The following is a 12,535-nucleotide window of genomic DNA, read 5'->3' as shown; positions in this document are numbered from 1 at the left end:
TAACTGGATGTTGAGTGTGAATAAGAGAGGAGAGTTAAAGAGAACGGAATGGATTTTGGCTTCTACAACTAAAAAAATGGAATTGCTATTTTCTGAGAAAAGATGTACCAAAGGAGGAATAGGCTTAGGGGGATAAAGAGTTTTGGGGGATGTTACTTGAGAGGCCAAAAAAATTCCAATGGAGTTGTCCACTTAGTTGCGTTTTCACAATCAGGGTTCAGGAGAGGGTTCTGAAGATATAAATTTAGGTGTTGTCAGGTTATAGATGGTGATTAAAGCCATGAGAATGGATGAGATCACCTAGTGGAGACGGAAGAGGTTCCAGTATAGAGCCTGGAGGAGCTCATGGTTAGAAGTCGGACACAAGGAGGAACTCCTAAAGAGAATGAAAGGGAGCATGTTGTGAGGGGGAAGGGAGACTAGGAGAGAGGGCAAACCTAGAGAGAGGTGGAGGAGAAGGATGATCAACTGACAAGTCATGTGAGACTCAGAGGGGAAACTGAGCTCTGGATTTAGCAACACAGAGGTTAGGGATCTTAATGAGAACAGCGATGTTTTAGTGGCCCGGTGAAGATAAGCCTTAACCCAGTGAGTTTAAGAGGAAGCCAGGACAGGAATTGCAGACAGTGATAATAGAAAATTCTTTGAGGAATTTTGTGGTAAAGACAGTAGGGAAAGCAACTGGGAGACTGGGAGATTGGCAGGGATATGGGGTCCAGAGAGGACCTTCTTTCCTTCCTTCCTTCCTTCCTTCCTTCCTTCCTTCCTTCCTTCCTCCCTCCCTTCCTCCCTTCCTCCCTTCCTCCCTTCCTTCCTTCCTTCCTCCCTTCCTTCCCTTCCTCCCTCCTTCTCTTCCTCCTTTCCTTCTGATGTGAGGCATTACAGCACATTTATATATAGAGCGGAAAAATGATGATGCAGCAGGCAGGGAAAATAGCTGGAGCCATGTCTTTGAGTAAGTAAAAGTCAGGGCACAAAGGAGGCATGGCCTTGGGCAAGTGCTGGGAGAATGCGTCCATTGCCTTGGGAGAGGCAGTGCAGGTGAGTGTGCAGGTGCAGACAGGCTGGAGGGAATTGACTATATTCTGTTGGGATGGCTTTCATTTTCTCACGAAAATAGGAAGCAAAGTCGTCAGCTGGGAATGAGCATGGGGAGGGGGTGTTTATCCCCTTGATAAGAGAATCCACCAGGGGAATGGACAAGTGAGCGGGTGGAAAATATAGGAGGATTGCCAGGCCACTTAATGTTGGGTTACAGATTTTATTTTCATGCAGATTAATTCCCCCTCCCCCCAGGAATTTTACAATAAAGATTTGAGTCACCAATTAGATTATTTTTGCCTGTCAGATTGAACAGATAATAGCTTCTAAATATTGTGAGGTTATTTTGTTTGTTTTTATTTATTTTCTTATTTTATTTTGTTTAGTGGCCATTAATTATTTCAAGTCCTACTTTCCTGGGCCAACTTTTGCAGATCTAGTTTTTACCAAGTATTTTTAAACTTTGCTCATTTTACTTTATGTTGACTCTTTCTGCCACGTTTTCTCGTTATGAATTGGATAAAATATGATAGGTTACATGTGCTTTTTGTGAGAAAATGGAGAGTAGTTCCCCTTAAATGTTCCTGACCCATTCTATTGTCTCAGATTTGTATTTTAAATGTTGTAAAGTCAATTCTTCCCTATTCGTCATCACTTTGGATGATAAGAGAAAGCAAGTGCTGGGCTCAAAATGCCCACAGGATCAGAAAGGCAGCATTAAAACACCCTGCTTTGCAATAAACTAAGGTGATTAGAAAAGAAAGTGAGAAGAGGGGAAGGAGAGTTCCATGGTCAGATTCTTTGGAGATAGGAGCTGGTTTGACATCTATTTTCTTTCATTAGTAAATGAAGTCTTTCCAATGTATTGAAAAGAGAGCAATAATAAAATATATGCCTGTGTAGACCTCTTCCCCCATTTCTTTCTTTTAGAATTCTCAATTCAACTTAGGCAATGAACCTTTCTCTTCCACCTTTTCCTTCCTTGTGCTAAGGAAAGAGGTTCCTGTTTGTCCCAGAAAGGTGAGTCTGGATTAATCCAGCCCTAACTAGGTACTACATTCCCCTTGCCAGTAATCAGTTTAGAAGTGGACAAGTTACACAAATTTGGCCAATAAGATATGAGGGAAAGTCTGCCTTGGGCTGAAGGACTTCTATAACTGGTCTTCCTGCACGATAGAACAGATTATGAATGAGGAATAGCATCCCCTTCTGCTTTGTGATGTAGCTGGGTGAGCAAATGATGTGTTGCTGTAACAACCACACTTGACCATGAGAGGACAAGATTGAGAACCAAGGCCAACAACAGTCTGAATGAAAATGGCAGAGCTGAATGACAGAAAGAACACGGGTCCTTGAGGATGTTGTTGAATCACTGTGTTAATTGCCTTACTTCAGTACTTCCAATTATAGAAAATGTTAATAATAAGAAATACAATCAGAAAACTCCATAGCTTAAACAACTTTTGCTCAGGTTTTCGGTTAGTTGCAGCCAAAAACATTCTGACACAGTCCTCGTACAGAATTAGTTGTTGAGCACCACACATGTAGGTGAACTGCATGCCTGGGAGTCAGTCTGATGGCTCCAGGATAGGACGGTGTGTATTCAGGCCCATTAATGATTAACTCTGTATGCTTGGTTGGTTTCTGTGCATACTGCCCTGGACAGCATTTATCATTTGCTCTTTAGGTGCTTCCCTAGCACTTTGATCATTTATTAGGAATACTCATAGTACTTTTTATCGCAGTTGATGTTTATGTTGCCCTTAATAATGTGAATTATGTGAGGACAACAGCCATGCCAATCATTTTTATATCTCTAGTGACCAACAGAGTGCCTAGCATGTAGAAAATGCTCAATGAATATTTGCTGACTTGGAGAATTACCTTGACATGTGTGTGCTCAGTATGTGATGCAGAAGACCCTCCTGAGTCCTGCTGTGGAGAAAGGAAGCAGATTCAGTAAGACAAGGGAGTTAAGTCAGAGAAACCACTGCAGCTTAGCTCTTGTGGGAAGGGTATAGTCATGAGGGCAAATGGATAAGAAAACAAAACCTTTACATATCCTGCCTACAAGAGATTCACTTCAGATTGACAGACACACAGAAACTGAAAGTAAAGGGATGGAAAAGTTATTTCATGAGAATGGAAACAAGCAAACAAACAAAAGTTGGGGTAGTAATACTTGTACCAAACAAAATAGACTTTAAAACAAAGGTTCTAACAAGAGACAAAGAAGGACTCAGTAATGGTATTTCTTGGTATTTATCTGAAGAAACCCAAAACGCTATTTTGAGAGGATATGTGCATCCATATGTTCATTGCAGCTTTATTTATAATGGCCAAGATGCAGAGGAAGCCTGTGGATAAAGAGGAGGTGGTACATATATGCAACGGAATATTGCTCGGCCATGAAAGGGAATGGGTTCTTGTCATCTGCAGCAGTATGGATGGACCAGGAGCGTGTTTTGCTGAGTGGAGAATGTCAGACAGAGAAAGACAGATGCAACGTGATTTCACTTATATGTGGAATCTAAAGAACAAAATAAACAAACAAACAAAACAGAAACAAACTTATAGATACAGAAAACATTGTGATGGTTGCTAGATGGGAGAAGGGTTGGGAATGGGTGAAAAGGGGGAAGGGACTAAGAAGTACAAATTAATTGTTACAAAGTATTCATGAGGATCTAGGGTATAGCATAAGGATTATAGTCAATAATATTTTAATAACTATGTATGGTGTCAGATGGGTACTCGATTTGGGGTGATAGATGGAAAGGCGTTGGGAGACAGGGTGAAAAGGTGAAGGGATTAAGAAGTAAAAATTGATAGTTACAAATAATCATGGGTCTATAAGGTGAAGCACAGGGAATATAGTCAATGATATGGTAACAACTATGTATGGTGACAAGTGCATACTAGATTAGATGGGGATCACTTCTTAAATTATACAAATATCGAACCACTATGCTGTATACCTGAAATTAATATAAAATAATATTGAATATCAAAAAAAACTTCATAGGAAGTTATAATTTTGAATTACAATATAAAAGTGCAAACACAGTACTTGGCAAAAATAAAACAGCTAACTCAGACGTTCAAAGTTTGTGGTTTCAGTTTCCTCTCAGATTGGGAGACACACCCTCTTTTGGAGGTCATAATGGAGCTGTGATGACTAAAGGTACAAATATTTACACGATTCTGATTTACAACAATGAAAGGGTTAGCATCAAGCTGTAAAGCAATAATTAATCATTAACTTAGAAAAACTCTCACCAAAGCAGTTCTTTAAACACTTATTTATGGGAACCAGCTGACTCGGGGAAGGCTCAAAGTCAAGACTTGGATAACTTCTAGTACTGACTCGCAAAGCCCTAAACATCTCTGCTTCTATTTCTTTACCATGAAGAGTAAAGATATTAATGACTCTCTCTGACATGTATTGTTCCATGGAGAACAAATGAAATAATAGAACATGCATTAGAAACAAAGCCCAAGTGTAACTCAGGGCAAGTAGTAAATCTGGACCTACTACTACTACTAAAAATAATAAATAAGACCAGTCAAAAGTGTGGGATCTCAGTACTGGGCTGGAAGGTATTGCCTATCCCAAGCTGTATATAAGAAAGGAAGTGACAGCAGCAGGTGCTTCTCCTCAGAACGGGTAGCATCCAGGGATTCGCAGTCATGAAATTATAGGTATATAAATGGGAAGTTGTAACATTTTTGCTAATAGGGTCTCATTAATTTTATACTTGATTACAAACTAACAGAATGATTTGGGTTTAAGAGTACCAGCTCTAGAGTCACATTGCCTAATCCCAACTCTGTGGAACTTTGAGCAAGTTCCTTAACTGTTTCGGTAGCCAGCCTCAAAAGATGGCCCTCAATGATCTCCACACTAGTGTTCATGCCCTTGTGTAATGTGTACCAGGATTGCTTTGTGTGACCAATAGAATACAGCAGAAGTGATGGTTGTATTCCATTGGTCACACTTCTGAGGTCAGGTCATAAAAGGCACTGCAGCTTCCGGCATGGTTGTTCTCTTGGATCCTTCATTGTAAGGGAAGCCAGTAGCTCTGGCACTCTATGGAGAGGCCCACATGGTAGGGACTTGAGGCGTCTAACTAACCACCATGTGAGAGAGCTTAGAAGTGGATCCTCCAGCCCCAAGTTTTCAGACTGACATCTGGACTGCAACTTCATGAGAGACCTTGAGCCAAAGCCACACAGCTAAGCCACCACAAAATTCCTGACCCACAGAAACTGTGACATAATAAAGGTTTGTTGTTTTAAGTTTTACAGTAATTTGTTGTGCAGTAACCAGTAACCAAAACACCTTCTCAAAGTTTCTGTAAATTGTCTGTAAAAATGGAGATGATAATGGTGCCTTTCTCAAGGGGTTGTTGTGAGGATCAAATGAGAAGTATATTGAAAGCCCTCAACCCCACACGTGGCACAGAATGAGGACATGTTAGCTGTTGTTTACACCTTTGCATACTTCTGTTCCACAAGCAAGGTGGTCCTGCATGCATTTATAGTCACAGTCCGTCAGCCTCGGCACTTTGGTAAGTCGTAACATTTCATTTATACAGATCTTGTGCTAGTCAGTCCCTTTACTTCATCTTTCTCGAACCATCAGTTGGGCAAACAGTCTTCCCTTTTTCTCTCTGATTGCTTTTGGGATGGGAGGTAAGATGTCTAAGAGAGAAAAATTTAAGGCCCCTGCTATGGCTAGGGAACCAAAAGCCAAAATAGTTGGCCTAAAAAAGACCAACCCACTGACCTCATGAGCACTTGACAAAGGTTGACAATAGTTAACTGAGCTAGCTGGAGTCAATTCGAGCTTTTACAGAGCTCACTGTTTAGAAATTGTCCTCTGAAATATACAAAGCTTTCATTCAGGTTCATTTCTGTGCTTTTAAACCTGGAATAGATCCTGGACTTCCTCAGGCAAACTTCATAGATGTTATCTTTTCTTTCTCTGATTATTCCTGTCTCCTTCACATTTGGGTTTTCTTTTATTACTGATGGATGGGTGAGCAGTCAAATTTCCTATGCACTGAAAGAAGGTATTGAAATTTTACTGCTAAAGCAATGAAAAGAACAAAACAAACAAGTTTCTATCCCATAATAAAACTCAATAATAAAACTACTTGACAAATAATAAAATGTTATAATAAGACTGTTTGATAAATATTTTTAAAAAAACTCAGCCTATAATATAATGTAAAGGGGAAAAGAAGGGGATCATAAATACTGAGTGAGGATTTATTGCTAAGCCATGAGGATTACTGTAATTCCATTATGAGTAAAGTATTTTTATATATTTTATTGCTGATTCTCTGGAAAACTGAACGTTTAAATATGCAATATCCTTTTTTTAATAGGATATTTGAGGAATTTAAAACAAAATACAATCCTTTATTACATATACAGAAGGAGGAAGTGAACTTTTAATTTTGGTTGGTGAAATGCATAATTTCTGATCTCAAGGATTTTTTATTCTAAAAAAAAATGTGAGACTAGTATTAAGCAGGTCTCTCTCTCTCTCTCTCTCTCTCTCTCTCTCTCTCTCTCTCTCTCTCTCTCTCTCATACTACACCCCCCTCCTTTATGGGTGTGTATAGTTCTGCTGAAGTCATTGCTTCATATGAAAACACTTAACCTTCTCTTAGAAGGTTCATCCCTCTCTCGGGGGATGAACGTGGGTTTGCTCATTTCTTTCTCTTTACTTTTGGCTGTTTATTTCTTTGCTTTCCACATAATCTAGGACTTTTTCTTTCTATCAAAATCTTCCTTCCTTCCTTTTCTTTTCTTTTTTTCTTTCTTCTCATTTATATTTCCTCTCTCCCACCTCCCTTCTTCACTTCCTTCAGACATTTGTTCGACTTTAAACCTATATCAACAATATGAGAACACTTCTTGGGTAATGACTCTGGATTCTTTGTAAGAATGCTGTCCCTTATAGTGGCATAGCCCAGGAATGGTATTGCTGATTTCAGGAAAATGTTGCATTTCTGATCTTTCATCTCTCTCCTTTATAACAAGGCAGGAGTTGAAACAAGATGATTTCCATTTTCTCCTCAAATATACATACTGTACATGCCAATTAAGAAATAGGAGGAGACAAATAACTTGAGTGGTGGTGTAAAGAAAGCACACAATGAAACCACATTTCCACCCAGTTGCCCAAGAGATATCCTTAGCCACACTCCTCTCACTTTCTATGTGTCCAGAGATCAAAGTCTAATCGTTCACCTATCTGAGTAATTCTGCAGCTTCCATTCTGGTCTGCACCATCATTCTCCTGGGACACTTCCCTTGCTCCCCCTCCAGATTTGTCCCACTTCAACCCACCTTCTCACTGTCATGCCCAATAGTTCAGACATGCCCAGAATTCTCCAGCAGTTCCCTGTCACCTACAGGTTAAAATCAAAGTCCTTTTCCTGCTGCCCACCCTCCTCTCTTGCTAAGAGTTCTTTTATAACCCCAGATTAGAGGATGTGATCTTGTATCTCTGTGTTGACACACAAGGTATTCACCTTTTTTTCCAGTATAATCTTATCTCCAGAAACTGGTGCTAACCATTCAAGCCTTCCCTCAAAAGAAACCTCTTATGAGAGTTCTTTCTGTACTTTCCCAGAAGCGATCCTTCCAAATCCCAGTGAAGTTTGCTCAAGAACTTGAAATGATCTTGCTGACTCATAATCATAGTTAGGTGGAAACACGTGAATCTTTTGGGAAGTCCTCATCAAGAAGGCACTCTTGAAATACTTGTTCAAATTTCATTTGGAGAAGATTAAGTGCTCTTTTAGGAAAATGACAAGGCAGCCCCTCCCCAGGCTTCATGCATCACCCAACAAAACAAAACAAAACAAAACAAAACAAAACAAAACAAAATAAAACCCCTGTAGTTAACGTGACCAAACCCTATGGAAGGCAGTTGCATGACCCAAGCCCCTAGGCCATTTCACTGCGCATCACAAGTGGCTTATTAAAGTACAGTGTTCCTGCCAACCTTCCTTAAGGGAAGTTCTGATAATTACGGTTTTACCCATCATCCTTCCAGTGATGTTGTGATGCCTCAGTGATGCTTTGGAGAAAAACCAGGCTATTCTGGTTACGTTGACTTGCTTGCATATCTGTTTTCCACTAGACTACCACAAACTTCTTGAGGTCAGAGATCTTTATATTTATAAAATTTGATCTTTGTCTTTGCAGCAAACTAGCACAATACCTGGAACATGATGTAAGCCATGTAAATATTTATTGATCGTATGGATGCCCCATCCTTTGGCTTTGTGTGTGTTGTTGTTTAAATATACAAAGTATCATTTTATGAAAATAGTTACATTTTAACAATTCACAACCAAGGGTCAAATATAAGTGGACTGATGCCTGCTGTTTAACAGTCTAAAATGGTGGTAATCATTGCTTTAAGTAACTGAAAGTAATTATCAGTAGGTCAACAAACTCAGTTTTTAACCTTTGGCACCTTTGCCTTGGCCCTGAAATTGCTGGGCAACCATGGTTTTGATAGGTCTATAAACTAATTCTGAACTGTCACCTGGACATCTGGATAAGATAACATTGGTATATAGGCACTGTCTGCACATTTCCTGGTTGACTAGACCATCCAGAGAGGATGCTTCAGTTAGCTGTCCCGAATGTGTAATACTGAAATGAACGGAATATTTAAAAGGAAAATTGGGCCAGAAGAGACTTAAACTAGTTATTCTCACTTGCTTGCATCCAATAGTGTGTATTCCATTATATGAATGTTTTATATTAAGGGCTGGGGCTAAACTGGAACAGTTGACCGAGCTACAAGAGCTGAAGTGACTTTAAATGAAAGAATCCACCAAACATCACTGATTCTACCCCCTCTGAATATTATCACGCAGTACACCAGCGTTATGATTTAACTCTGAAATACTTCTTCTATAGTTATTTTCCTGCACCCGGACTGGACTCTCCAACCGATAGGTTGCCATCATCCCTGAAGGGAAACTACCTGGGTGCCCTGTGAACTGTCTTTTCTCAAAACTGCATTTTGGGACTTACTTTCTTATTTTTTCCCTCCCATTATGACACCCTTCCACTACTGCTTGGGATCTTTAAACCCTGCGTCTTTTCCTTTGAAGGTCACAAGCACGAAAGCTTTTTAAAATTTAATTTAAATCTAAAACATATTAAATTTAATAAAAGGAAACCCTAAGACTTCCCCCTAATTTAAGGAAGTACCTATCTGTCCCGCATAAAACGTGGCGGCTTCAAGGTTTTCTCAGCCCGAACACTGGAGACTGAGAAGTGAATGTAGCTGCTGCACGAGAAGCAGCAGCGCCTGGGAAGCCTCAGCTACCACCTGGCGCACTGGTCCCAGTCCCCAGCAAAATCGCTTGTTTTCCTCAGTGGGGTAAACCAGAACCAGATCCTGGTCTCCACCTGCCTTATCTTTTTCAAGTGTTTCAAACTTACTGTCTTTGTTCAGCAGAACCACGGGCACGGTGATGATGGTGACGAGAGCAGCTGTCCCCAGCAGTCCCAGGAGAACCTTCCACTGTGTCTGCAAGCCGGTCAGATCATGTCCAGTTAGAGCGAGCCCTTTGGCCCCCGTCTGGGCAAAAGGGTCGGGGCCTGGGCTCCACCTGAGGCAGCGGGATTTGCCGATGGGCGCGCATTGGAAGAGGGGTACGGTGAGCTGGGAGGGTTTGGAGTGAGCCAGTCCGAGGTTTCAAGAGCGGTTGCTCTTGAACTTGTGGCATCTGAGCACATTACGGTTTGCTTCTCTTCGCCTGCACGTCAAAAGCCGTGAGGGTTCGGGGCGTGCGTTTTATGGGTGGCTCTCTGGGTTCTCCAAGGCTCAGCGCCTGGGTTCTAGCAGAAATGCCACAAAACGCCACAGGTCCAACAGAGAGGCGAGAGCTCTGGGATGTCCCTTCACCTGTCAGAGGGAGGTCCTGGAGCTTCCGCCTAATGAAAGCCCCTGGTACCGTTCCGTGGACTTTTGGGGACAATTTGGGGAGAGTATGGGAAGAGGCACCTATAATTCGACATTGAGGCTGGGGAAGCGGAAGAGGCGCTACTCACTCACCTTCATCGTCGGCTTCTCTTAGGAACTGAGCGTTCGGAGCGGGAGGGCAGGCAGAAGTGAGAGGAGCCGCGGAGACGCGCGTCCTGCTCCACCGCCGCGGAGTCACTCAGCGCTTCCAAGATTCGGCCCCGAGTTAAACATTAGTGAGCGCCCAGCCCGCTCGGTATAAAGGGCCCCGGTGCAGGCTGTGGGAGAAGGCGCGCAGGCTCCGGACACTGGCATCCCGGCCGGGGGGCGCCCGAGAGGCACTTCCCCCGGGTGGTGCGGGGCGCTGGGCGACAGCCGAGGCGCGCAGGATGTGGGGGGCCCGGGGATGCGCGAGAGTGGTTGTGCGAGTCCCAGCAGGAGTGAGCCGGTCCCTGCATTCGATGCGGACACCCGAGGTCTTTTTAGCTGAAAAGAGCTTTGGAGCTCAGCTCCTGCAACCTCGCGTGGACAGGCTAGGGAACCCGGCCCAGATAGGGCATGGGGCTCTGCAAACTCACACAGTGAGGACTGGCAATTGGAACTGAAATATCTGGAAGACAGAGACAGAGAAAAAGTGATTGCTCACTTGTGAATGAAACTTAGAGGCTAAGTAGCTGGACAACCCCCCCGCCCCCTCCCCCACACACACACACTCCAGGGAATTTCCGACTTGCCTTTCAGACTTACCTTCTCATCAAGATGCCAAAAATAACACCAACACTTGCGTGGAACTTACTTTTCCACAGGTGTTGTTCGAAGCATTTGCTGTTTTTATTTTACAGGAAGCAAGCCTAGGCACAGAGAGGTTAAGTCACTTGGCCACCTCAGGCAGCTAGGAAGTCCCAGAGTCTGTTTTTAACCACTGCTCCACATGGTCTCTCATTTTCCAGTCTGTTAAGGATTTGGAGAAAAGAAAAAAGTCAGGTATGGCTTTTCCTTCCCCCAGCTCCCCTTTATGCCCTATGGGTTTGTGCATTCATTCCTCTTCACATCCTCCCATTTATTCCATCCATTCCACTAATATTTGAATGGCTACAATGTACTAGACCCTTTTCTAGATGCCAAGATAGAGAAATGGAACAAGACAGGTGAGGCCTGTGCATGTGGCACTTTCAGTATAAAATACATAGGTACATATTTGCCTTTATGGCCCGTCTATGCTTGCTTCCTGTTTTGAGGATAAGTACAACTCCTACCCTCTAAAAGTCCTCTTTAGTTTGTTCACTGCAACTGAAAAGCCAAGCCTCTCTGTCCAGTTAGAGGTAAAAGATTAAAAATGCAAAGTCCTATGGGGCATCAAAAAATTATTATGAATAAATTCAAATTTCCATTTTTTTATCTCCATTACAGAATTTGCTTTTGCCCTCAGAGATTTTCTCTCCTTTTGACCACTGGTTGCTTATGATACATCCATACACTCACACCCACAGCCATAGGCTCAAACTGAACTCTTCATCTCCTCCATCACCCTCACTCCACCATTCTCTGATCACCACTCTCTTTATTAAAAGTGTCCCCATTCACTATTCACAAAAACTGAAAACTTCAGTCACCTTAGGTTTTCTTCTCCACTCTTCTGCTACATTTTCTTGGCCACCAATTCCTCATCAATTCTGCCTTTACAAATATCTCTCAAATCTATCCCCTCCTCCCTCTTCCAACTGCTGATAAATGTGAGTCAATAGTGTTACTGGAGCTGTGAGCTAGAGCTGTGAAGAGAGGCCATCCAACAAGGACTACAGAGGGCCATCTCGGGGGCTTAGTGTGGGCCTCTGCTATCTGTACACTCAGCAATGGAGGATAGAAGCTACCAGTCATGGGAGGGGCGTCCATCCACCTGAGCCTCTGCGTAATCTCCATGCCTGCACCATGGCACTGTATATCCAACAAGCTCTAGGGGAGCCTGGAGGGCAGTTGGCTGACATCTGTGGGATAGATCGTCTTGTTCTCCGGAGGGTATGCCATGAAACACAAATATCTTCACACTCTGTACCCACTTCAAAAGACTCTTTCACATATCTCCTCCACCCTGACCTCTTTGTCACCAGTCTGCCAATCTTGCTTTTTTTCAAGATTTTGGAACAAGCTGGCCAACACATTAGCCATCACCCATGAGTCAGTGTAATTGTATATTAGGCCATCTCTCTTTCTATGCAAAATGGAAAAACAGATGTACTACTCAAAGTTCTGTCTGTTGGGAATATTTCTCTTTCTTCTGCTTTTCAGTGCATCCCTGAGAGGGGCTGTGATGCAGCAGACATCCACTTAGGATTGGTACCAGCTTACTTTGCATAGAGCCGACTCTTTTCCCTCCTCTGTTGCTTGGTTATACGGTATTCCCCATGAAAACTTAGGCGTGTGTTGAGGGAGAGACATTGAAGCAGAGAGACAGAGCACTATGGAGACTAAATTCACTGCTCATGTGAT

General features: G+C 42.5%; 1 protein-coding gene across 1 annotated transcript in view; it reads right to left on the bottom strand.

Annotated features, from left to right (window-relative positions):
• Positions 1-10,285, bottom strand: part of DPP4 (dipeptidyl peptidase 4) — a 79,461-nt gene extending 69,176 nt beyond the window's left edge. Inside the window, exons 1-2 of the mRNA XM_033112013.1 lie at positions 10,142-10,285; positions 9,526-9,613 (exon numbers count right to left, since the gene is read on the bottom strand). Of these exons, the coding sequence (XP_032967904.1) occupies positions 9,526-9,613; positions 10,142-10,147 (94 nt within the window). The 5' untranslated portion in view covers positions 10,148-10,285. The remainder of the gene's footprint in view (positions 1-9,525; positions 9,614-10,141) is intronic.
• Positions 10,286-12,535: the final 2,250 nt, after the last annotated feature.

This window comes from Rhinolophus ferrumequinum, chromosome 8 (assembly GCF_004115265.2).
Source record: "Rhinolophus ferrumequinum isolate MPI-CBG mRhiFer1 chromosome 8, mRhiFer1_v1.p, whole genome shotgun sequence".
NCBI lineage: Eukaryota > Metazoa > Chordata > Mammalia > Chiroptera > Rhinolophidae > Rhinolophus > Rhinolophus ferrumequinum.
Note: the sequence above shows the minus strand (reverse complement) of the source record. Positions and strands in the feature narration are given on the sequence as shown.